Source organism: Acipenser ruthenus, chromosome 44 (genome assembly GCF_902713425.1).
Source record: "Acipenser ruthenus chromosome 44, fAciRut3.2 maternal haplotype, whole genome shotgun sequence".
Lineage (NCBI taxonomy): Eukaryota > Metazoa > Chordata > Actinopteri > Acipenseriformes > Acipenseridae > Acipenser > Acipenser ruthenus.
In genome coordinates, this window is record NC_081232.1 from 519,723 (window position 1) to 543,058 (window position 23,336).

Sequence of the window (23,336 nt, forward strand, 5' to 3'; positions counted from 1 at the left end):
ATATATAAATAAATAAATAAATAAATAAATAAATAAATAAATAAATAAATAAATAAATAAATAATAATAATAATAATAGATAAAACCATATATGTAAGTCAGGTTGAAAAGGCTAAACTATCAATCTTGACAACAATATTAACCTAAGCAGAATATCTAGCTGTTATTTCTTTGTTAATAAGATTTTAGACTACTTTTTGTATCACTTTAGTGTTAGGATTAGGGTTATATTATAAAAAAATGAGACATGAAGTGCATTGTAACTGCATAATAACATTGTAATGATGTGTAATTGCACACGTATTTACTAAGTAACTACTATGTAATTAGAGACACTTAATGTGAAGTGTTAGCATTCTACTCAGCTACTCATAATTAACAAGGTAAGAATGCTTACAAGCCTCAGAATCAAATCTGGTTGCTGTTCATTTCTGAATTGCTAAATTGATATGCTGCATGGCAACTGTGAGTAAATAATGAGAGTCTAGCTCACTGTTTGTTCATTTAAATGTGGTTTTTAGCTTAAAAAATATGTTCATTTTATAGAAGTCTGAACATGCTTCATTGGATTTTGATTCTATAACAATTATGAATTCTCAGCTATGTTTCATTGCTAACTGACTTCCGTTAATAAGCTCTATGCAAATCCCTCTCTCCAGGAAAAGGGTTCCCACACAGTAACCTACAAAGCTATGTCTGCTCTTTTGAATTTGTTAAGAGCGGGTGTAATTACTGTTACGATTCATCCAGATTTAAATGAAAGGTTCACTGATAATGATCAAGCGAAAGCTGATGGACAATCAAAGGTTAAAAAATATATTTTTGAAATATTGTGTGTGTTTTTCATACAAAGACTACTATATCAGATACCTACAATGTCAGACATTGCTCTTCTGGGAGGACAGTCAGTTCAGGAACAAGTAGACGCCTGCTCCTCTGCCTTTCTGCCACCATGGCTGAGAGTATGGATCCTCCCATTAAATATACTGTAGATTTTTTTAGGGTTTTAGATTCAGTGCAGAGATGGCTGACGTACATCCTAGTCCATTTTATCAACTGGTTGTGACCTCATAAGGTCCTTGCCACATAGCTTAGTTTAGTTTCAGAGCTTGGGAGTAATAACTGCCTCTCCCAGCTGAAATGTGGGGCTTCTTAGATGGGCTCCGACTGGGCAAAAATGTCCAATAGCAATTGCATAAAGTGTCTTGCAAAATTGATTTGATGTCTGCAAATGATTGCACTTAATACCAATGGCTAGGTCAGTAAGTTTCCATGTATTGATTTCAATATTCATAAAGCTTACACATCTGTAGCGTAAACATTTATCGTTAAACTCAACAAATGTGGCAACTAGTTATCAACAGAAATCAGATCATGATCAGTTACCTGATTTTCTTGGAGATAGCTGAGGCATGGAGATGGTCTGTCTTCAGGAGAGGATTCAGGTAAGGTCACTCACCTGCTCAAGTGCCTGTATTATATATCCTACTTAATTGTGTATGTGTGTCAAGCTGATCTGTGTGAACTCTGCTTACACAATATCTAAACACTGTCAATTTCTTGCCTCAGTGTTGTTCCAGACACAGAACATACGTCTGCTTACACAAGGTGAGATGTACCCCATTTTATCAATGCCCTGTTCCTGTGTCCGGGGTTGGTTGACTTGGAAAAGATCCTCTCACAACTGCAGCTGGGCTTTAGTATCCTTGCATGTGCTCACAGTATTTGTAGTCTTCGTTGACCCCGACATTCACAGAGCACATCCCTGTCAACATTGAGTTTTCAAAATAAGGGAGCTTTTGTAAACTGAAATCTTGGTGGCCTGAATTGAAGTGAATACCTACATAAGACAAAGGCATGCAACTATTCCACTTTATGACTTGGTAGAATGATAGACTGTGATATGCTGCTCATTCTAATTGCTTTTAAAAAGGAAAAATATCAAACAAAAGCAAACATGAGATGCTTCGCAATCAAAGGATGGGCTATTGCACCTACTTTATAAAAAGCAAATTCAATAAGTCCATCATAAAAAAATAAATAAAAACAAAACACACAACAACGTGGTATTGCAGTGTTATTCATTACACCTCACATATGTGTCAGATCAATAATACCACTATCAGTAACATTTCATTGTCAACTATCTTCTGTTTTAAATGAACGCAATATTGCTGTATATCAACACATATTATCAATCAATCTGAATTTCTAAAGCAATGCTGATGCTGAAATTGTAATATAAACACTTATCTTTCACTATTTGTGTGACTTTCAGACTTTCCTGCAGAATACTTTTTATGTGAAGCTCTCTGTGATGTGAACACACGAAGGGTGCTATATAAATGCAAGAATGTTTTGAGCAAAATACGGGAGAAAAACTGTCCCGGGAGTTGTCTGGGAGAAGTGTCCAAAAACGGGAGAGTCCCAGCAAATAAGGGAAAGTTGACAGGTCAGAGAGCTGGAACCCTTCTCCTCCCACATCTTGCGCCCTTGGGATCTCTCCCTATACAACTGTAGAGTAAAATGTATTGGTAATCATGTGAAAGAAAATGTTGGTGATGTTAAACCAGTTTGCTTTAGGTGATTTTGGCATATGTAGAGTTGCTAAGGTAACTTAGGTTGAAATTATTGAAATGATAAAGCTGTGCAAGAAAGTATTGGGGGGAGGAAATATAGTAACAATCAACCAGAGTAACCTTGTACAGGAGGGTAGTTAGTGGTTGGTTGCACTTGAATAGAGTAACAGCTGAATAATTATCATTAGCAAGACAATAGACATATACTGTAGTCATGTATATCCTAAGCCCATATGATATAAATACCGAGCATGGAGGAGACACAGACAGAGAAGCCTCTAATACCTCCAGGATCATAGTGGACCAGCGGTGAATCAGTCTGAGGGCTCTCTCCAGGGGTTCAGCTAATCTGATCAATTGCCTATCTCTGTTAATACTAGAGGCACGTATTGTATCTAAACAATAACGCTCCATGTTTAATGTGGGTATTTTGAACTAATACATGGTAAGCATTGTTAAAATTTAAAACATGGTTTGGTCTCAATAGCGAAGTAGTTAATTAATTAAACCTTGCACTGGCGATTCTGTGGGACCTTACTGTCTGACCAGACCAAAGCTTGGTATTTTTAGACCTTACAGTTTCTGTAGCCTTTTCACTGTCAGTACAGAAGATACTTATTTACTAGTAGACTCTGTCCTGTTTGTGCATTGAAAACATTTTATGTTTGTACTAGCTCGTTTAAGCAGCATGCGATTCATTAAGCAAGTTTCAAGTGCTATTCGCTATACCTGCTGGATAAAGCCCGCTCTAAAGGGACCTTGAATGAGACAATCTCTGGGGGATATAATGCAAGATATCACACTGATAACAGAAGCCTCAGCAGACCAATATGCTTACATTTTTTTAATTAGTCTGTAATCTATAGCGTCGGTTCGCACCTGCAGCTTGTACCCAGCGTTGTGTCTAAAATGTGTACCGCTGTAATTTAGTTGAAATGTTTTGTGCGTTGAGTTGAGAGCATACTGGTGCACTGTAAATGCATTTTGAGTACTGGGGAAAGGACACCACGGTCACTGTCATATCAGGTAAGACCTATACAACAGAGAAAAAGCTTTCTGTATTTAACATTATGATGAATGAAAGATGTACAGTGTGAACGGTCATTTTAAAAGATTAATTAAAAAAAAAACATTGTAACAGGGCCTCTCAAACAATGCGGAAAGACGGCTCCTTAATAGTTATTGTCTATATAAGAGCAGCAAAGCGAACACTGTGTAGCTATGTATACTTCGACTACTGGGGAAAGGGGACGCTAGTCACTGTAACCTCTGGCAAGTATATTATTAATAATCATGTATAACATGTTCACAATGTTTAAAAACGTGGTCCTAAATCCATTTTTAACACCGAACACGTTTCTAAAACTACAGTATTGAAAATGTTAAAGGCGGGTTTCTATTTAAAACGATTAAAATGTATATGCGTTGACGTTTTCGCACTGCAATCACAGACAAATATTGCACTGTGACTATTATAGCTTCGACTACTGGGGGAAAGGCACAATGGTCACTGTGTCTAGCGGTGAGTCCCGCATATTAAATATGTTTTTGCATAATGCTTATTATTAATTATTAATCCTTGCTTTCTAATAAGGTAACTGTGTTATTTAAATGACACCGGTAACATACAAATTCAAATCTAAAAGTCGGAATAGTGATAAACGGTTCCACAAAGATACGTAAATTCAGAGTTTCCTCAGGCAAGGGTAAGTTTCTGCACTGATAAACCGCAAACCACCGCACAGTGATGACTTCGGCTACTGGGGGAAAGGGACCCTGGTTACGGTGACTTCTGGTAAGTCCTCTGTGCTTTCTGCCGCATAAACGAAACGCATTTATTTAACATGATGTGTATTTGAAGTTGAAGGTCTCATTTCATAAGCTCGATAAAAATGCAGCTGAAGTTGAACTTTTAAAGACAGAACATTGACGCGCAGTTCCCCGCTTTGAAAAAAAGGAATGTAAATGGTTAGGTGCATTTTCTTAGTCAAGTGTGTTAATATTAACAGAGCGGGTTTTTGCAGTGATGAGCTGTAAAACCCATACACTGTGATACATACTACTATAGTGCTTTCGACTACTGGGGAAAGGGCACCGAGGTAACTGTAAATTCTGGTAAGTCCTGTACACAACATATACTTTCATTGCGTTTAATTGTTGAATATTATATTTTACATGTTTTTATTGAATGTGATTGATTTCAAGGTACGAATTAAAGTAGTCTGTATTCTAAAATCCTTTAAGAAAAAAATATATATACATCAAATCTGAACACAAGTTGTTTTTATGCAATTTGATACATTGATACAAAATTTCAATAAGTAATCGAGCATAAAAAAATGAAATAACAAAAGGCTCCACACAATGACAAAGTACCCTGTCCTCAAATGAGGACAAGTGCACTTAATTCAGATAGGTGTTTTTTTAATCACAGACCGTCGCTACAATGTTATAGATGCGTTAGGTACTGGCAGGTTTTTGCACAGAGTTGTCGTTTAAACACAGTACTGTGATTACGATGCTTTCGACTATTGGGGGAAAGGAACCATGGTCACCGTGACTTCTGGTAAGACATATTCTAAGCATTTTAAAAGCGTGCTTGTTTGTTAATCTATTGTAAACCGTAATAAAATACGGATAGCAAGGTATATTGCAATTCCTACCAAAAACGACGAACCCCATATATCTGTAAATTCGCTGTATGTCTATGGAATTTGAGTTTGTTGCTGTTTAGAGCTCGTGTTTTTGCTTTGCACAATCTATTAAACGTTATAGCACGGTTACAGCAACCTCAGGGAAGTCATGCACATTATCCGTACACCGAAACAATGGCTTATTTTAAATAACCGTGAAGTACGAAACGTCATATGTTTGTTATAAACCTAAAGTATATTACAAACGGTGAGTTTGGTTAAAGCTAAGTAACGCGAAACAGACACCAATTCGTTTTAATTAACCAATAAGCTCGGAATTAATTGTTAATGTATGAGTTGGCGGATAAAACGCAGCGCAGTGATAGCTACTATTTTGATAACTGATAGCTCTGGTAAGTACCTACATTTTTAGTTCAGTATTAAATGTAGTTTCTTATTTCATGTGCTGACTGCATTCATTGTTCCTTTTTAGCCATGGTGACAGTGACTGCTGGTAAATATCTTACTAGTATTACGATAATAAAATATGTCTTTGCGAATATTAATTGAAATAACCTGTTTAAACTGTTATATTAATTCGACGCAACAGAATAAAAATATATTATGGGAATGTTAGGGCAAAACAAAATAGAAAGCAGTTCAGTTAGAGTTGAAGACTGCAAGTTATATTAGAATAAAGAACTAAATTCTGTTTTTTTTTTTAAAAAAAAAAACATATGCGCTTTTAAACACATGTATTATTTGCCTTTATTTTGATTACGCGTGGGTTTCAAGTATATTCTCAAACAATGAAAAGAGCATTGCGATATATTTGAAATGCTAAAATGTGACTGTGTAAATATGCAGGAGGTTATTGTACTAGAAATTTCAGTAGTTAAGCACCGTGATTTCTTTGACTACTGGGGGAAAGGCACAATGGTCACAGTAACTTCTGGTAAGAAATACTCCTTTTTAAATCCGTTTATGTTTTCGAATTTTTGTTTTGTTTTGTTTTCGTGATTTTGAAATACGCAGTTTGCAGTTTACTCTTTTAAAAAAAGCTTTGAAACAATGTCGATTATTGATATCAGCGGCATGGCACTGGTGCCGGCTAAGACATATAACTTGTGAAACAAATCTAAAACACATACGCTAACTACATTTTGAAAGACATATGCAAAAGCGTGTTAATAAATTAAACAAGAACCTCTGGATGTATTCTGAAAGAGTAAAATAACCCGAATAGTGTCTGTTTTGCCGTATTTATATGTTTGCTTTACGAAAACACAATAGTCATATGTGTCAGAATAGATACGTTTAAAACAAACGTATTTGTATCGGCTAAGAAGGATTGTAACACAAGGTAAGACTGAGCAGTGCTAGTATTATCAGGTGAAATCAAATTTTTAAATAATTACTAAAAATGACATGCTCAAACTTTGATTTTACATTATTAATGCGATTCAATATTAAATATGATGAAAGTTACAGACAATGACATTTTGAAGTCAAAGGGGTAGTACGCAGGGTACGTCATTTTGCTTAAAAGCGGTTTGGGCACGAGAGAGAGGGTAGTCGTTATCAACGTGACAACCCGCTTTGACTATTGGGGATCCGGGACTACGGTGACCGTAACCAGCGGTAAGTAACAAAATGTTTAAATCTTAAAATGTGAGAAATATAGGCAAAAAAAATAATTGCAAGAAACTCAATGTAACAAAAGCGCGGGAAGATAGTTTAAATTCACAATTCTGATCTCAAACATAATTCTGTTATTTGTATAAATGCGTTTTTAAAAGTGTTGAAAAATAGATACATTCTCGTGAAATATATTTTGTTTGAACTAATTATCACATCCCCTTCAGTCACTATGTATATAATTGTACCATGTTAAGTTTCCTATCTATGTATCTGTTGTAGAACATGTTTTAAAATGTTTAAAAATGTCTAATTAAAAAATTCGTGACCGAAGGGGATATATATATATATATATATATATATATATATATATATATATATATATATATATATATATATATATATATATATATATATATATATGTATATATATATATATATATATATGTGTATATATATATATATATATATATATATATATATATATATATATATATATATATATATATATATATATATATAGTGTAACAATACTTCTACAGATAAACATGTGTAAAGTGCAAATAGGCTATACAATCGTTTAAAATGATTTAACACATGCACGTTTAAAAGGTTACCGTGGTTAGATATAGCGCAATGCAGCACAGTGTAGCTGGGGTTTTGATTACTGGGGCAAAGGGACAACGGTGACAGTAACTTCAGGTATGAATTTATTTATGTATTTATACTCTGGATATAGTTCAGATTATTTACTTCTGTTTTTGGAGTCTGTTTAAATAAACTAAGTCTTCTTTATGTTTTGCGATCTTACGTTTTTGGTAATGCCTTGTCCGTTGTTAACTGAGGCGCTATGAAGATTTTAAATTGACGTTTCATTTTTTTCCCGTTTCAACTACAGTGTTGTTTTGTCGAATTATCAATTGCATCATGCTTTACAAAAAAAAACCCTGCAAGGTTTAATTACGGTGCCCAAAATATAAAATTGCTTAAGATTGTTTTTTTTTTTTTGGTAACGGTTTCTAATATAATTGCAATGAATCTATCTCAAAACAAAGCTTACGTTTGCAGAGATTACTTCTTGCTATTTGTGTTTATAAATTAAAAATGTAAACTAATCTTAAATCCTAAATAATTTTGCAAAACAATTCTACAACAGGTTATTACATTAATGCTGGCTTGTTGTGAAAAGGCAGTAATGTAGATATAAACGATGAAGGATAAGACATGGATTTACTTCAAATGTATTCGGATTATATGATAGAGCTTTTAAATGTATAGACAATTGTATATATTTAATAATGTCTGGTTATATATGTAATATTAAATTACAGTTAATTCTGCTTGCGTTTGCAGGTTTGTAATTTTTTTTAAATAACGCCACACTTGACGCTATAATATTAATATATAAACTTTAAACGATCGCGCTCTGTTCTTATTTGTGTTGCATTATTTTGCGGGGTACAAACATGTCGATATTCCTTACAATAGTGCATTTTTTACGTTTACCGTCATTACTGTACCGAACATTATAAACAAAACGCTATATGTTTGTGGCAACACAATATAATAAACTCAATCGGCTTCGTAGCTGATTAAAACTACAAAATTCACGTTTATTTACTAATTTTATTTTATTTTATTGTAACATGAATACAATAAAAAAAAAAAAACTTTGACTAAAGGGGCTTAATATCACACATGTTTACTGTGCACTGTATCCAATTTTCGATAAACGCATTGAAATACTTAAACAGTCTCTTTGCACTAAACTAAACGCGTATTCTGAATGAAGTTACACGGTAAACCCCAATGTTTCAGAATAAAACACAATCTTGTGCAACCGATTCTAAACACATATTAATATGTAATATATTTACAGGATTATGTATGTATGTATTTATTTATTTATTAACACTTGTGTGCAAACTGTGTTCTCAAACAATTTAAAATATGTTGCATGAGACGGTGCTTCTTTCGTTGTTATTCTTAAAACGGTTTGTAGGAAGCAATAATTATATTAGGGATAAAGTTATTCGGGTAATTTTAAAATAATACTATTTAAAAAAAAGTCTTATTTTATAGATGTACTTTGTTTTCTTTGGACTAAAACCGTGTTCAAATAAAAAATAATTAAAAAAAAAACAAATGTGTGACGTGACTGTTCAAACGCATTAAAAAATGTATTCGTATTATTCCATGAAATAAAGACAGCTCTTATATTTAAGTTACAGGTAGGCTATGTAATATATATATATATATATATATATATATATATATATATATATATATATATATATATATATATATATATATATATGCGGCATTGATTGAAACATGTTTTTTTATTATTATTATTATTATTATTATTATTATTATTATTATTATTATTATTATTATTATTATTATTATTTATAATAGAATAAAGATGATAGGTTATAGAATTAGCAGCCCGTAACTATTTGACTATCATTGAACTATTGGAAAATAAAAAAGAATGTTAAAAAAAATCACATTTTCTAAAGCTGGGTCTTAATCGTGCATCATATGTATACAGAGCAAGGAGAAATCAGGTAAAACCGGGTACTACGATACGTTGTCATAGTAATACTTAATGTACATGCGACTTATGAAAAAAAAAAATCTAAAAACTAGGTATAGTTCATTAATGAATTATGAAAATAATAGCAATACGACAACTGGTCTATAACACAATGCACATTAATTCGGCTAATTCTGTTGGAATTGGATGTTTCATAGGATTGAACACACAATTCTGAAGACTTGTTTTTTGATCATGCCCTAAACAGACAACTAAATAATCCACAGAAAAAACACATTAACCCATTAAGTGTCCTCATTTGAGGACACATTACTTCTTTGAGAATTTCGCATCAATAAAATAAAAAGAAAATAACAACATCGTTTAATTTAAAATGATGGAATTCGCAACAATGAATTGAGTGTACATATGCTGGTAATGAGAGACTAGGTTTCTTTTATTATTATTATTATTATTATTATTATTATTATTATTATTATTATTATTATTATTATTATTATTATTATTATTATTATTATTATTTGTTTGTTTGTTTGTTTGTTTAACAATCACCCAAACACGTCAGTTTTATTTGGCGTGTTGTACAGTGACTGTCGCGGGTCTGCGGGTTTTAATGCCATTTTGCGGGTCACTTGGGACGTCACCAACGGTTGCTGTGTTGTTGTGTGTTACATTATATCAACCCTTCTGTTTGTTTCTCTGTCCTTTTGCAGCTACGCCATCACCCCCGACAGTGTTTCCTCTTATTGCGTCATGCGGCTTGTCAGATGCCACGGGACCTCTCACTATGGGTTGCTTAGCAACCGATTTCCTGCCTACCCCCGTGACCTTCTCCTGGACGGATCAGTCAGGAAAAGCTATTTCATCGGATAAGTACCGCCAGTACCCATCTGTGCAGAATGGGGGGACGTACACGTCCACTAGCCAGCTCTCCATCTCCAATGCCGAGTGGGAAAAATCCGAATACTTCACCTGCACCGTAGAGAACGCTTCCGGCAAGAAACACACCCAAGTGAACAAACCTGCAGTTGGTAAGCACATTTCTTTACACTAACTTTTAAACTGAAGGAACAGGAAGCCGCTTTGGGGCTTGGAACTTGGTTTCAGGAGACTGTGTTTCAGGCCACTGCACGGCACACCAGGGGAGACCTGGGGTTTGATTAAAGAAAATATTACCAATTGTAAGATGACAACTATGTTGACGATGTTGCCTTAACTTTAAACAAATGAAGTGTATATACATGCTCTGGTGGGACTTATTGTTAGCATCAGAATGTGGTCTGGGGTAGCTGTGGATACAGAAATTTCCAATGTCCATAGTCTTGCAGGTTGTCACTCTGTATAACTGATACAGCCTTCCTTTAAATGTTGCATTGTTGTAAAGTTGAGAACATCTTTTAACAGACACTGAAATATCTGTTCATGAAACTTAACACTGAAGGTTATATCAGCTTCCTGGACTCGCTGCCAGTATTCTCTCAATGCTGTGACCAAAGCGATCAGAAATAAGGTTATAATGGAAGTCAAGATCTTTAGAACATGATTCATCTGACACATACAGTACAATGGGAAGAGCTTGAAAATAGATCAGTGGTTCTGATCCATGAAATGCAACTTGAACCGTTTGTATATAAACTTAATGTAACAAAACTAGTAACACCACTATGTCTGAAATGAGGGAGGTGAAACCAGTTATGTAACATTAACATGTTTATATATATACACAGGCTCCCTTGAGAAAGATATGTACAACATATCGAAACGTTGGGCAGCTGGCTCTTTGAGCTAATATATATATATATATATATATATATATATATATATATATATATATATATATATATATATATATATATATATATATATATATATATATAACATGAATTACTTACAATTTGTAGTTTTAGAAGAAATACAAATTAGATCATGTACCATACAGAAAAATAATACATAGATCAATAGACTAAATATCAGGATGCCTAGAGGTTTAAATAGAAAGGAGTAGTAGATCATTACGTCAGTAACTGTTAGTAAATGACATCACAAGCACATCATTAATTGATTTAAACAGAAATAAGTGTTGAGTGTAGTTACCATGGCATCAAAAGCCTATAAGTAACTCTGCTGTTTGTTTTCAAACACACATTCTCATTGACAAAGGTTTGTTGGGAAGTTGACTCTTTTGAGCAATAACGATATATAATGTATACATTTCTCTTTAAAACAGCACAGTTCTTTAGAGTACATTCTGTGGGTTTCTAAAATGCACTCTACCCCTAGCGGATCACAATCGCACACATGGCTGGGTAACTGGACTAACAGTAAGAGAGGACTAGGGAGAAACATGTAGAGTGCCCAATGAACAGTATTATCACATTACTCCATTTTCTACCACAGAGTGCCTTTTGGTTCTTAGATTACATTTAATACTTTGTTTATTAGATTTCAAAGTGAAGAATCAAAACATTCTCAGCACAATGAAATGGGACCAACACAATGGCTTCCCCCAAGTTTCCTGGTGATTTTGACATTTGGGATTTTTTCTATTTAAGAAGCTTTCATACCATTTTAGGATCACAGTTAAACGCAACCGAACTGGGAAGAAGTACCCAGACACATGATCATTCATCATATTATTCATCATGTTTTCCATCCATAAAAACTCTGAGCATTAGTATTGCAAACAAATGGACATACATACATATACACCGCATGGGACAAAAGGCTGACACCATCCTACAAGTACATACAGTATAAAAACTCCATACGTGTATCTACGTGCAATTCAATAACGGATTGGTCAATCTGAAACAAACGCACAAAAAAAGAAGTGTATTTTTTTTTACATGATGGCACTCAACGTTTGCCCCACCTATATATGTATGTATGAAATTTCTTTTTCAGAGAACACAACCCCCCCTCACGTTTTCATAATTCCACCGTCTAGCGAAGAGCTTAGAGCAAACAAAACAGCCACCATTGTATGTGTAGCCAGAGGATTTGCACCCAAGGATTATACGTTTAAATGGTTCACGGATTCGAAGGAATTTGACGCTTCGCATTACATTAACACGGATGCAGTTGAGGACAAGGGGTATTTCGACGCCAGCAGCCTCTTAACTGTCAAGGAGGCTGAATGGAAGGGATCCAGTATGATCAAGTGTGAGCTGGCTCATGGCAGGGTGACAGTGAGCAGGAACATTAGCAGTAGTGCTCCAGGTAAGTTATAAAGATTTTGTATCCAACTAAAGCTAGATTTCTGGCACCGTCTGCAATTTTACATTTACTAACTATAAATACATTGAAATAGAAGGCAATAGTAGATTGTAAGATCATTAACGGTGTAGTAAATTACATCATAAACACATTCATAGCTTTAAATAGAAATGAGCGTGCTTACCACGTACCTCAACTGTTTCAAACACACTTTCCCTTGACAAAGTTGGCTCTTTTAAACAGTTGTAATAGCCGCAATATATTGTGACCCAGACATTCTATTTAGAACAGCTTCTAAAACATTTTAATATGTACAAGTCATTTTCAAACTTAATGTCATTGAAAACTGAACAGATATATATATATATAATTTTTTAATATATTTTTTTATTTTCTTACATTTTTTGTTGTTGATGTTTTTGTTTTCTTAACAGATTGCTCCCAGTGTTCAGCGACGGTAGATGTTCATGTTGAAATATTGCCTCCAACTCCTGAAGAAACATTAACCCAGAAAGGAGCAACTCTAACCTGTAAAGCAACTGGTTTAGCTTCACAACACAACATTAAAATGGCGTGGTCGTTACCAGGTGGTCAAGAGCTTGCCTCTGGCACACCTGACATTACCGTTGTGGAAGGTTACATTACAGCTGTCTACGAGTATAAAGCAGATCTGCAAAAGTGGGCCAGTGGGAATAAATTCATCTGCACTGTAACCCACGACGAGTCATTACCAAGTCCAAAGTCCATTGAGTACCAAAGAGTGATAATAAGTAAGTAAAAGGCCAGTGTAAATAACCTTAAATTGCCTGTCATGTCCAACCGTCACATTTAGAAAAAAAAATGAACACCTTAAATGAGATTCCGTTCAGCGACATAAAGGATTAAGCCTTCAGCGTGATGTTTAAGAAAAAGGAACCTGTCGTTCTGCTTTGTAATGATCAATATACCAGTCGAGTCGACTCCAGCATTCAGTAATGTGAGAAGCTTGTATTGTGTTTGTTTGAGAGCTACCTTGAAATGTGTTGCAGAAATGATCAGGACTGTGTCGGCAATCAGTCGATTTAGATGCTTTTTATGAACACTTCCCAAAAAGGACAAGTTAATGGTCATTATTGGTTTTCTGTATGGATGATTAGGTAACACTTTACATTAAGTGTCACTAATTGCTGTGCATTTACATAGTACTTAGTAAATACATGTGTAGTTACACATAATTGCAATGATATTATGCATATTCACAAGGCGTTAATGTTGTACGTTTTATGCATGATATAACCCTAACCCTAAACCCTTTTCTAATATAATTGTGTACTTACATATGTCATGCAAAAAGATGTACACATTAAGTACATTGTAACTATGCATAATTACATAATAACTACTATGTAAATACACAGTAATTAGAGGCATTTCATGTGAAGTGTTATCGATGACTATTGCTCATCAGCATTCGCCTCATATTAAAATGAATGTATTCATATTCTGTTCATAGAGGCTAATGAAAAGTCACCAGCGGTGTTTCTCCTCTCACCATCGCCTCAAGAAACCACCAGTGGACACAGTGAAGTTACAGTGACCTGCTATGTCAAAGACTTCTACCCCGAAGATGTGTACATCTCCTGGCTTCACAGTGACAAAACTGTCGCCAGTGACCGGTACACCAGCACCAATTTGATTCCCAAGAAAAATGAAAACGGCGCTTCCTTGTTTTCAGTGTACAGCAAGTTAACCGTGCCTCTCCAGAGCTGGACCAATGGGGACGTCTATACTTGTATGGTCCATCATGAGACCATCCAGACCCTTACCAAGACGATCACCAGAAACACAGATTCAGCTGGTAAACCAAACTTGATAAATGTCAGCCTAACTCTTCCTGACAAGGCTAACCAGTGTAGTTACTAAACCCTGTTGTGTATTTCCCCTGTGTCTCTTGTTGAGTACTGTGGATGTAACCCCCAATGTTTGTTCTGTTTTGTGTCTAACCTTGTGGTTTACGTTTGATAAAGCAAGCAAAAAAAATAAATAAATGTCAAATACTGTCATGCAAATCTTTGAAGTTCTGAAATGCTTTTACACTGTAGATAAAAAAACTAGAGTTGTGATACTGGTGAATACAATATATCACTATGTGTTGTATAACCCCTTTTGGTCACACATTTCGTGGTTCATTTTTAGAAATTTTAAAACAGTTTTTGTGAACTCTATAGAGTTCGAGAAGTTGCCCAGCTGTAACTTTGAGGGGAAAAAAAATATGAAACTTAACATGGTACAATTATACACACAGCGACTGAAGGGGATATATTTATCACACCATTAATATTATCATATGATCTTATTACACATCATATAAAATTGTCCATCAGCACCAACACTTGTATTGTTACATATGGAAACCTATTAGGGAAATGAAAATGTTTTTAGTGAATCATTTATGTTTAGTCTGGTCACTGTCTGAGTCTTACCTTTTTACCTGTAAAAGTAATAACTTTGAGCTTTTATGTTATCCCAGTTTAGCACGATCCTACTCTTACTGTTACTGGAATGCAGCACTCACCATAACAATAGCAATGCAACTATATTGTAATATCAAGGATCTGAACTGCCATAGAAATAAGACTTCTATGGAATAGCAGACTGAAACACTGTGAGCTTAATGTAACCACGTTTAACATCATTTAAAGATGCAACACTGAGACACGGCACTCACACAAGCAGTATTTAAATCCTCTGGCTTAGCTCTCCAGGCTGAAGGGGCTGCAGATAGTTTGATTCACCAAGCCCGGACCACTCTGCTATGTGCAGTTTAGTTATCTCATCACCCCACCCCCAGCACCCCTACACCTGCCCACGCCCATACAAGAGGTGGACGTAAATTTTTAAATCTCTGATGCTTAGGTCAACTCAGCAACTGCTAATCTTAAAAAACAAACGTCGGAGCTCCAGTAAAGGCGCTTCATGAGGAATGCAGGATGCACCCTATAGCCTTGAGATTGCACGTTCCTAGGGGGCGGCGCACAATTGGCCGTGCGCCGCCCGGGTAGGGAGGACTTAGGTCAGCAGGGCAATCCACGGTTCACCCCTGTGGCTGATAGGGTGCCTGCGGGTCTACAGTGGAGCAATTCAGATCTGTGCTGTCCTCCAGCACTATAGGTCTGGGGGTTCGCTGTGGATCTGCAGTGCAATAAATGATGGCAGGAACACGTTTCGGAGGACGCGTGTTTCAGCCTTCCTTTCCCGAGTTGAAATATATCTAAAAGGGCTTCAGCTTGAAGATGATTGCATGAATAAAATAAATACAAAATCACACGATGATGCATAAAGGATTAAGACATTTCCAATTTCAAAATCAGGACTGTGGCTAGCAGATTCCCAGTGTTACAATCTGGAATCCTGCCCACAACATTAGGAAGGCAGGCATAAACGTTTGCATGCTTTCAAGGAAACACACATTCCTCCATTTATTTTGAACAGATTGCCTTTGCTATTTACCTTCATTAGCAAATGTAAATAAGCTCAAAAACAAATGTATAGGGTAACAAATTAAAATGATGACTTCCATGTATGTATCATTCAAAAGAATCAATCAAGCTGTAGTTCAGGGCATCCAAGTGTCATTAATATAAATTAATTAAGTCGTAACTTGAAATGCATGTAGCTTGTATTGTTTGCAATTTAAGGGCGAATCACATGACTCACAAGAGAGGGAGTTCCAAAGGATCTTGGGAGATGGAGTTCTTGGGCATGTTTTCACCATCATGTACAGTATTCATATGATGGGCAGTTTTACAAATAAGCAACAACTAACGATAGACTTTAAGGCTGCTAGTAATTCAATATATAATAAAATATCCAAACAATTGGGATTACTTTGCAAAATGCATTGCTGGGATATGGAAAGGATTCAGCAAAAGTTTCTTGTAAGCACTGCAGGGTGTTCTGGAACACTATGCCGTGCCCCACCCACCCAATTCCAGATGGTTGCCATGCTGAGGCACCAGGGAGGCCACAAATTGGCTGATCCCTGGAGCCAGCATTACACTTCAGCCATCAATACCGGGCCCCACCACTACGATCTTATTCATCTTGGCAGGTCCAGTATTAACATGAAGTAAATGATAGCTAGTCACATGTATACTATTCACATAATATAGGTGGAATAAGGTAGAATAAACTGATCATAAGCTGGTCTCTGATATGATCCTTTGCTTGGTGTCCCCTAGGAGCTTGTACAGCAGTCTCTCAGGACTGCTCTGATTATGACTCTGAGGAAGATGACGTGGGCAGCCTCTGGACCACAGCCTCCACCTTCATCTTCCTCTTCCTCGCCAGTTTCTTCTACAGCATCGGAGCAACTTTCGCAAAGGTAAGTATACAATTTACCGACCGAGATGGTTCAAATTTATTATAAAACCTACTTATAATTACAGTTTTTACACCAATTAAGTTTTGGTTACTGGCTTTTATAAGGTGTCTGGTTTCAGTATTTACAAATCAGATTTTGCAGACCTAACGTAAGGTCATGTTGACTGATGACGTCATCATCACATGATAAGGCCCTCTACAGAACAAACCATTTCTAGAAAAAAATAGAAAAAAGTAAAGAAAAATCAGCACCAAAAAATAGGTGAAACTATTTGTTTTACTCAGTAGAGTGTCTGTGTTATTGTCACAGAGAGAGGCCAATAGAAATCCAACCGAGCTGAGTGGAAAGAGTCCATTCAGTGCAGGTTTGACAGATGTTGGTGGTTCTTTCCCAGCAAGCCTTGCGGCTAAGGTCACATTTATTTAACTTAACATGGAAACGCAGTATCAGGGGGCAGCAGGGTTTTATGTATTAAGATATTAAAGTATTAAGATTAGCCCTGTAACCCTGTAAAGCCATTTTTTCTGAAACTTATCTGTAAATATTATAAACCAAGGTTGCTTTCCTAACCGCTGAGTAAAAGATTATATATTTTGTATTTATAAGTGTAGTAAATGACGTCCCACATATCAGATCTCTATCAAAATAGGACCCATGTTTATACACACACAAAATAAGCAAAGAAAATTCTCAAAACAGTAAACAGTCTTTAAGTGTTGTGCCGTATATTGTCCCATGCATGTTAATTTATATTTCCGTTTTGTTTTTTCTAGGTGAAATGATGCAAATGTTGCTGACTGGAATTTTGGCAAAGCAATTAACTGTGTGGCATTTCTTCATTATTTCAATTAATGGTTATTAATGGTTTTGTTAGGAGTGTAAGTCAATAGTACTGCTGTTAGTCTCATTCCTCTGTGTAAATATTTGACTGTTTATTAGTATCTTGTTTCTGCTTTGCTGATTTGAATTTTTAATAAAGAATTGAATTAAACAACCAACACAGCTGTGGTATTGCCATTTGTGGGTGTCCTGCTGAAAGTGACTTAATAATACTGACCATATGCCATGCAGTCACTTCAGCTACAGAGCGGGTTCTTTTAGATGAATAGTAAGAGAAATGCTTTATTGATCAGTCATCAATTAGAAAATTAAATATACTTTTGCATGAAAAAAATATTGTAGTGTACATGCAACTTTCTATTCCAGTTTCTGACGATTGTGTTTAAAAGTTTACTGTGACCAATGGCAGCCGTCTACCATGTTATGTTATTTAGGGGGTTAATTAAATCTAATGCTAAGGGTTTAGAAAACTGCAGAAATTGTGCATCTTTCCAGTCTGAGGTCATTCTTATGCAGTGTTAAATCAAACAATTGCTTAAACTTAGGGAACTGCAAAATGAGATGGGAGAGGGTTAGGGTTAGGGTTAGATGGGACTGAAGTTACAGTTTCCACGAATCAGACCCAATTTTATTAATCTTTTGACTGCTCTTATGTCAGTTCTACAACTATGGCCAAAGGTTTTGCACCACCTAGAATTTTTTTAGGATTGTTATATATATATATATATACATATATATATATATATATATATATATATATATATATATATATATATATATATATATATATATATATATATATATATATATATACAAACATAACTTAGATATTTTATTTAACATCATGTAATTAGATAAACTACAAAATTATATTGCAAAATTCTACCAGAAGCCATAATAGTAGTACAGTAGTATTTCATGCTAGATTTCGAAATGTCACATTTTTCTTTTATTGTCAGTTTTTTGTTAAGTATATGGACAAACAAACATTATTCAGCAGGTTTCATTTGACTTTATGAAGCGCAATTAGTTCTATAGGGTGATGCAAAACTTTTGGCCATAGCCGTATACTGTGGGGGAGGGGGATTATAGTATTGAAATTATAAAATGACACATTTAAACACAACCTTTGGAAACTATAATTAAATGAAGAACTGCCTGCGTAACTAAACAACATGAATCGGTAGATTGTTAGACTTGTTCACGCTATTCAAGAAATTCCCAATGCCGCCACGTGGCTGGGATGTGAAATAAAAATGCTGTAGCAATATGTAGGGGTGTGGGGTGTGTCTTTGAACGTGATTTCAAAACAGATTTCTTTCAGATCCTGCATAAGAATTTGCTCTTATAGAGTGCGCTTGAAGATTCACATTTAAAAAAAAAACAATAACATAACTGTGGTATGGACATTAACCCATACCACAGTGCACCAAACACAACTATAGACTACCAAAGCATAAATGCACAGTACCGACATTATGGAAACAACAAATGATTTACAGCAAGACTAGGGGTGAGGATTGTATTGCCCATGTCTCCTCACTCCGACCCCTTACTTACTAAATACCCTGGTATCTCTGAATAGATAATCTCCTCCTCTTTAAAAATATGCTAAATATTTTAATGAGCCACACATCTCACAAGTAGAATGGTCCCCCGAAATGTTCTCCTTTTTCTAGGAAAGCAGCACAACAGGCATGGGGAGTTTGTTCACTAAATATCTTGGTATACTTGAATGCCTGATGGAGTGTATTTTTAAAGAGGAGACAATTATCTATTCAGAGATATTATTATTATTATTATTATTATTATTATTATTATTATTATTATTATTATTATTATTAGGCAGGTACCTTTATCCATTTTTGTTTCCATAACTGGTACTGTATATTCCCACTCTTACTGTCCATCATCTGGTTAAACCAGCGTTTATACTGTCGTGTGTGTCCGAGGCAGATCAGCCAATCGGAGCTCCTGCCTCTGGTGGCCATCAGTGTTCATTACAATGCAATGTTTAAAGAAAGGCTGTCTTTGGTAAATAAGTGTATTTAAAGTATATATTATTTTAATGTATTGATTCAGTCTGACATTCTACAAGGCAATTGGCTCCAGCAACTAATCCGGCCAATCAGACTGCAGCTGTATTCTCAGCACTGTTGCATGGCAAGAGAGGCGGGCACAGTGGGTTTGTTATTATCATATGTCCAACCACTGTGGTACTTTGTATATTATTATTATTTATTTCTTAGCAGACGCCCTTATCCAGGGCGACATACAATTGTTACAAGATATCAGATTATTTTTACATACAATTACATTATTTTTTACACATTATTTTTTTTTACATACAGTTACCCATTTATACAGTTGGGTTTTTACTGGAGCAATCTAGGTAAAGTACCTTGCTCAAGGGTACAGCAGCAGTGTCCCCCACCTGGGATTGAACCCACAACCCTCTGGTCAAGAGTCCAGAGCCCTAACCACTACTGCACACTGCTGCCCAAACAAACAAAAATATATGTTTTTTTATTTTTTCTGAACCGAAAAGTTATATGAAGTTAGGTGGTAAAAATCTGCAATTTAACAATTTGAATAAAAGAAAACTGATGGCAGCTGATAAAAAGTTATTAACCTTGTAATGCCCAAGAAATTTCAAAATGAGAAAAGCTGCATTTAACTAGATTCCGTTTCATGCACAACATTATGTTCTGCATTTGAAAAATTCTGGCATATTAAAAAAATAAATAAAGAGGGGTGGCTACGCATTGCATCAGATGTGACACAGGAATGGGCACTACAGGGTTAATAATGAATACTTATGTTGGTATTGTAAGTAAAAAGAAATCTGTGTGTATACAAGTATGTGTTATGGGAGGTTAAGATCTTTTTAAATTAATACATTTACTAAGAAACTACTATGTAAATATACAGTACTTAGAGACACTGTATTTAACAACATCTGGTAAGAGACTGTATTTAACAACATGGGCAGTGACAAAGACTTCTTACAGAAAAGCGTATCTATGAAAAGATTTACAATTCCCATCTCTGCAATAATGCAACGTTTAAAGAAAGGCTGTCTCTTATAAATAAGTGTATTTAAAGTACTGTAGCGTTGTGGTAGGTCCCTAATTTAATTATTTTTAAATAATGGTCAGACAAGTATTTCCCAGTTAACGCTGAGAGCTTTTTATTGCTGTTATAATAACACAGGGTCCCTATGGGTTGAGACCACGCCAAAAATAACAAACCCACCCCTAATCTCCCCATGCACTCTCCTGCCCCGCTTTCTGACTCTACTTTCCATGACCCTACGACCTGCAATCCGACACTTAGACTATCTCTCTTATACCTCAGAATTACACACACCGTACCCCCGTCTTTCCAAGTACTCCAAACGTAAGACTCCCCCACCGTCACGTGAACCCCCCCCTTTTATATGCCAACCCGGTGGGGTCCATCACCTCACTCTCTACCCCAATCAGCTGTCCGCTTGGTTTGGTCAAACAAACTACAGTAGCGTGCCAATTTATTCAAACACCTCAAGATTTGTCATTTATATCCTTTATATACCTACCTGTATGAAAACCTCTGGGTGTCAGAATTTAATTTACGGTCAGTAATCGGTGTTATAGAAACAACAGGCACTCGTGTGTGAAAATATAACACCAATTTGTGCTTTAATTAGGCATCTTAAACAACTTCTAAAAAAGGTCATGCAGTTTACCACTTGTGGCTGTGTTCCTTTTCTTTTACTATTTGAAATGAATTGCATGTGGACCAATTAAAGTCGTCAATTAAATTAGGCAATCACTAATTTTTCCTATGTTGACCATCTTTCAACATTTTCAGTTCCAGTGGTTTGATTTCATGTAACAACAAATCATACAGAAGCAATGGGGTGTTGTAATACATTTGCACACTACTGTGTATGATGTTAGGAGGTGATAATCTGGCGCTGTATACTGCAGAGGCGTGTGATGCATAAACACAGGATTTGGCACGCGAGTCAGGCTCGGGATACAGGTGCAGGTGGGCTTCACAATTTCCAAACACCGGCCCAACTTGCAAGGTAAATGTTACGTACAGTGATCAACGTTTTGTTTTGTTCCGATCCCATTTTCGGTTATGAGGAGAGTACTAATAAACGAAAATCAAAACGGTGAGATGTTTTTCTTTCTACTCACCACCTTTTCCACATTTTTTCCCCCGAAGTTTATTTAAGTTAAATCAGACCGTTTTCATCTGCGTTTTTGCAGAAAAAAGGCATACGCAAACCTGACTTTATGAGTCCACCTTGGTACTGTTTCACAACAAGAATAAAATTGTAACTAATGTGTGAAATCCTTTGCTTTATAGTTAATTCAGTGGGGCTAAGTAAAGCGTTCACAACCTATTCTGGAGAATAACAGTTTTACATAAAATATTATGATTTAACAGCATTGCAAATCGGTATGCGTTTCTTAGATTTAGCTGAGAATTTCGCATCGTGAGATTGGAACAGGACAGTGAAAGGCGTTTGTGTATTTATTTCACTTCAATACGTCAGTAATATACTTCAGCTTAGGTATTGCATTCACTTATAGCAATTGAATATGATTGGTTAACCTAATACGTTTGACCCGTTGTCTGATCAATGATAATAAAAAATAAAATCTAGCAGAAATTATTTTTGTCTCCAGATTATTATTAGAAGATCCTAGGAATTAAGATAGAGAGTTGAGAGGAGCTGCTATATTTTAAAATTAGAAACACTTTGGTTTTATTCTAGAAATAAATGACATAAAATAGAAGTACAGAAGTGTCTATTTTTTGGTTTAACAAACACTGGTCTATAGCTATATTAAAAGCATATTTTATTAGTTAAAAAAATCTGAAAGTAGCATTATAAAAATCTGAAATTGTAATTCCATCACATGTCCTCTTATTTAGCTTTGAGAACCCTTTTCATATATATATATTTTTCTGGAATTAATCGTGGTGATTAATCTAAAGAGAAACACACCAGAAAAGCAGACACCCTATATTATTGTAGATATCTAATAAGTATATATATATATATATATATATATATATATATATATATATATATATATATATATATATATATATATATATATATATATATATATATAATAACAGGGATCTCTTTTCTAATCCAAGGCTATCAATGTGACATGGCCAGGTCCTTTTGCAGGGGATTACGCAGGGTCTGGAAAGTATGGTTTTAGCAGGGTACTTTAACTAGATTGCTCCAGAAAAAAACCCAACTGTATAAATGGGGAACTGTATGTAAAAATAATGTGTAAAAAAAATGTAATTGTATGTAAAAATAATGTATATTGTAACAATTGTAAGTCGCCCTGGATAAGGGCGTCTGCTAAGAAATAAATAAATAATAATAATAATAATAATAATAATAATAATAATAATAATAATAATAATAATAATACAGTACGTGACGGAGTGATACCAGCAAAGGGTACAAAGCTTTCAGTGGTTTAAGC

General features: G+C 35.1%; 1 protein-coding gene across 4 annotated transcripts in view; it reads left to right on the forward strand.

Moving 5' to 3' along the window:
- The first annotated feature begins 3,460 nt into the window (after positions 1 to 3,460).
- Positions 3,461 to 23,336, forward strand: part of LOC117967175 (titin-like) — a 37,139-nt gene continuing 17,263 nt past the window's right edge. The window contains exons 1-2 of one of the 4 annotated variants that reach the window (XM_059012396.1): positions 3,461 to 3,605; positions 10,124 to 10,441. In XM_059012396.1, the coding sequence (XP_058868379.1) occupies positions 3,557 to 3,605; positions 10,124 to 10,441 (367 nt within the window). In that variant the 5' untranslated portion in view covers positions 3,461 to 3,556. Of the gene's footprint in view, positions 3,606 to 4,233; positions 4,375 to 4,469; positions 4,695 to 5,098; positions 5,146 to 10,123; positions 10,442 to 23,336 lie in introns of those variants that run through there. The other 3 variants (XM_059012399.1, XM_059012398.1, XM_059012397.1) reach the window with 3 other exon arrangements.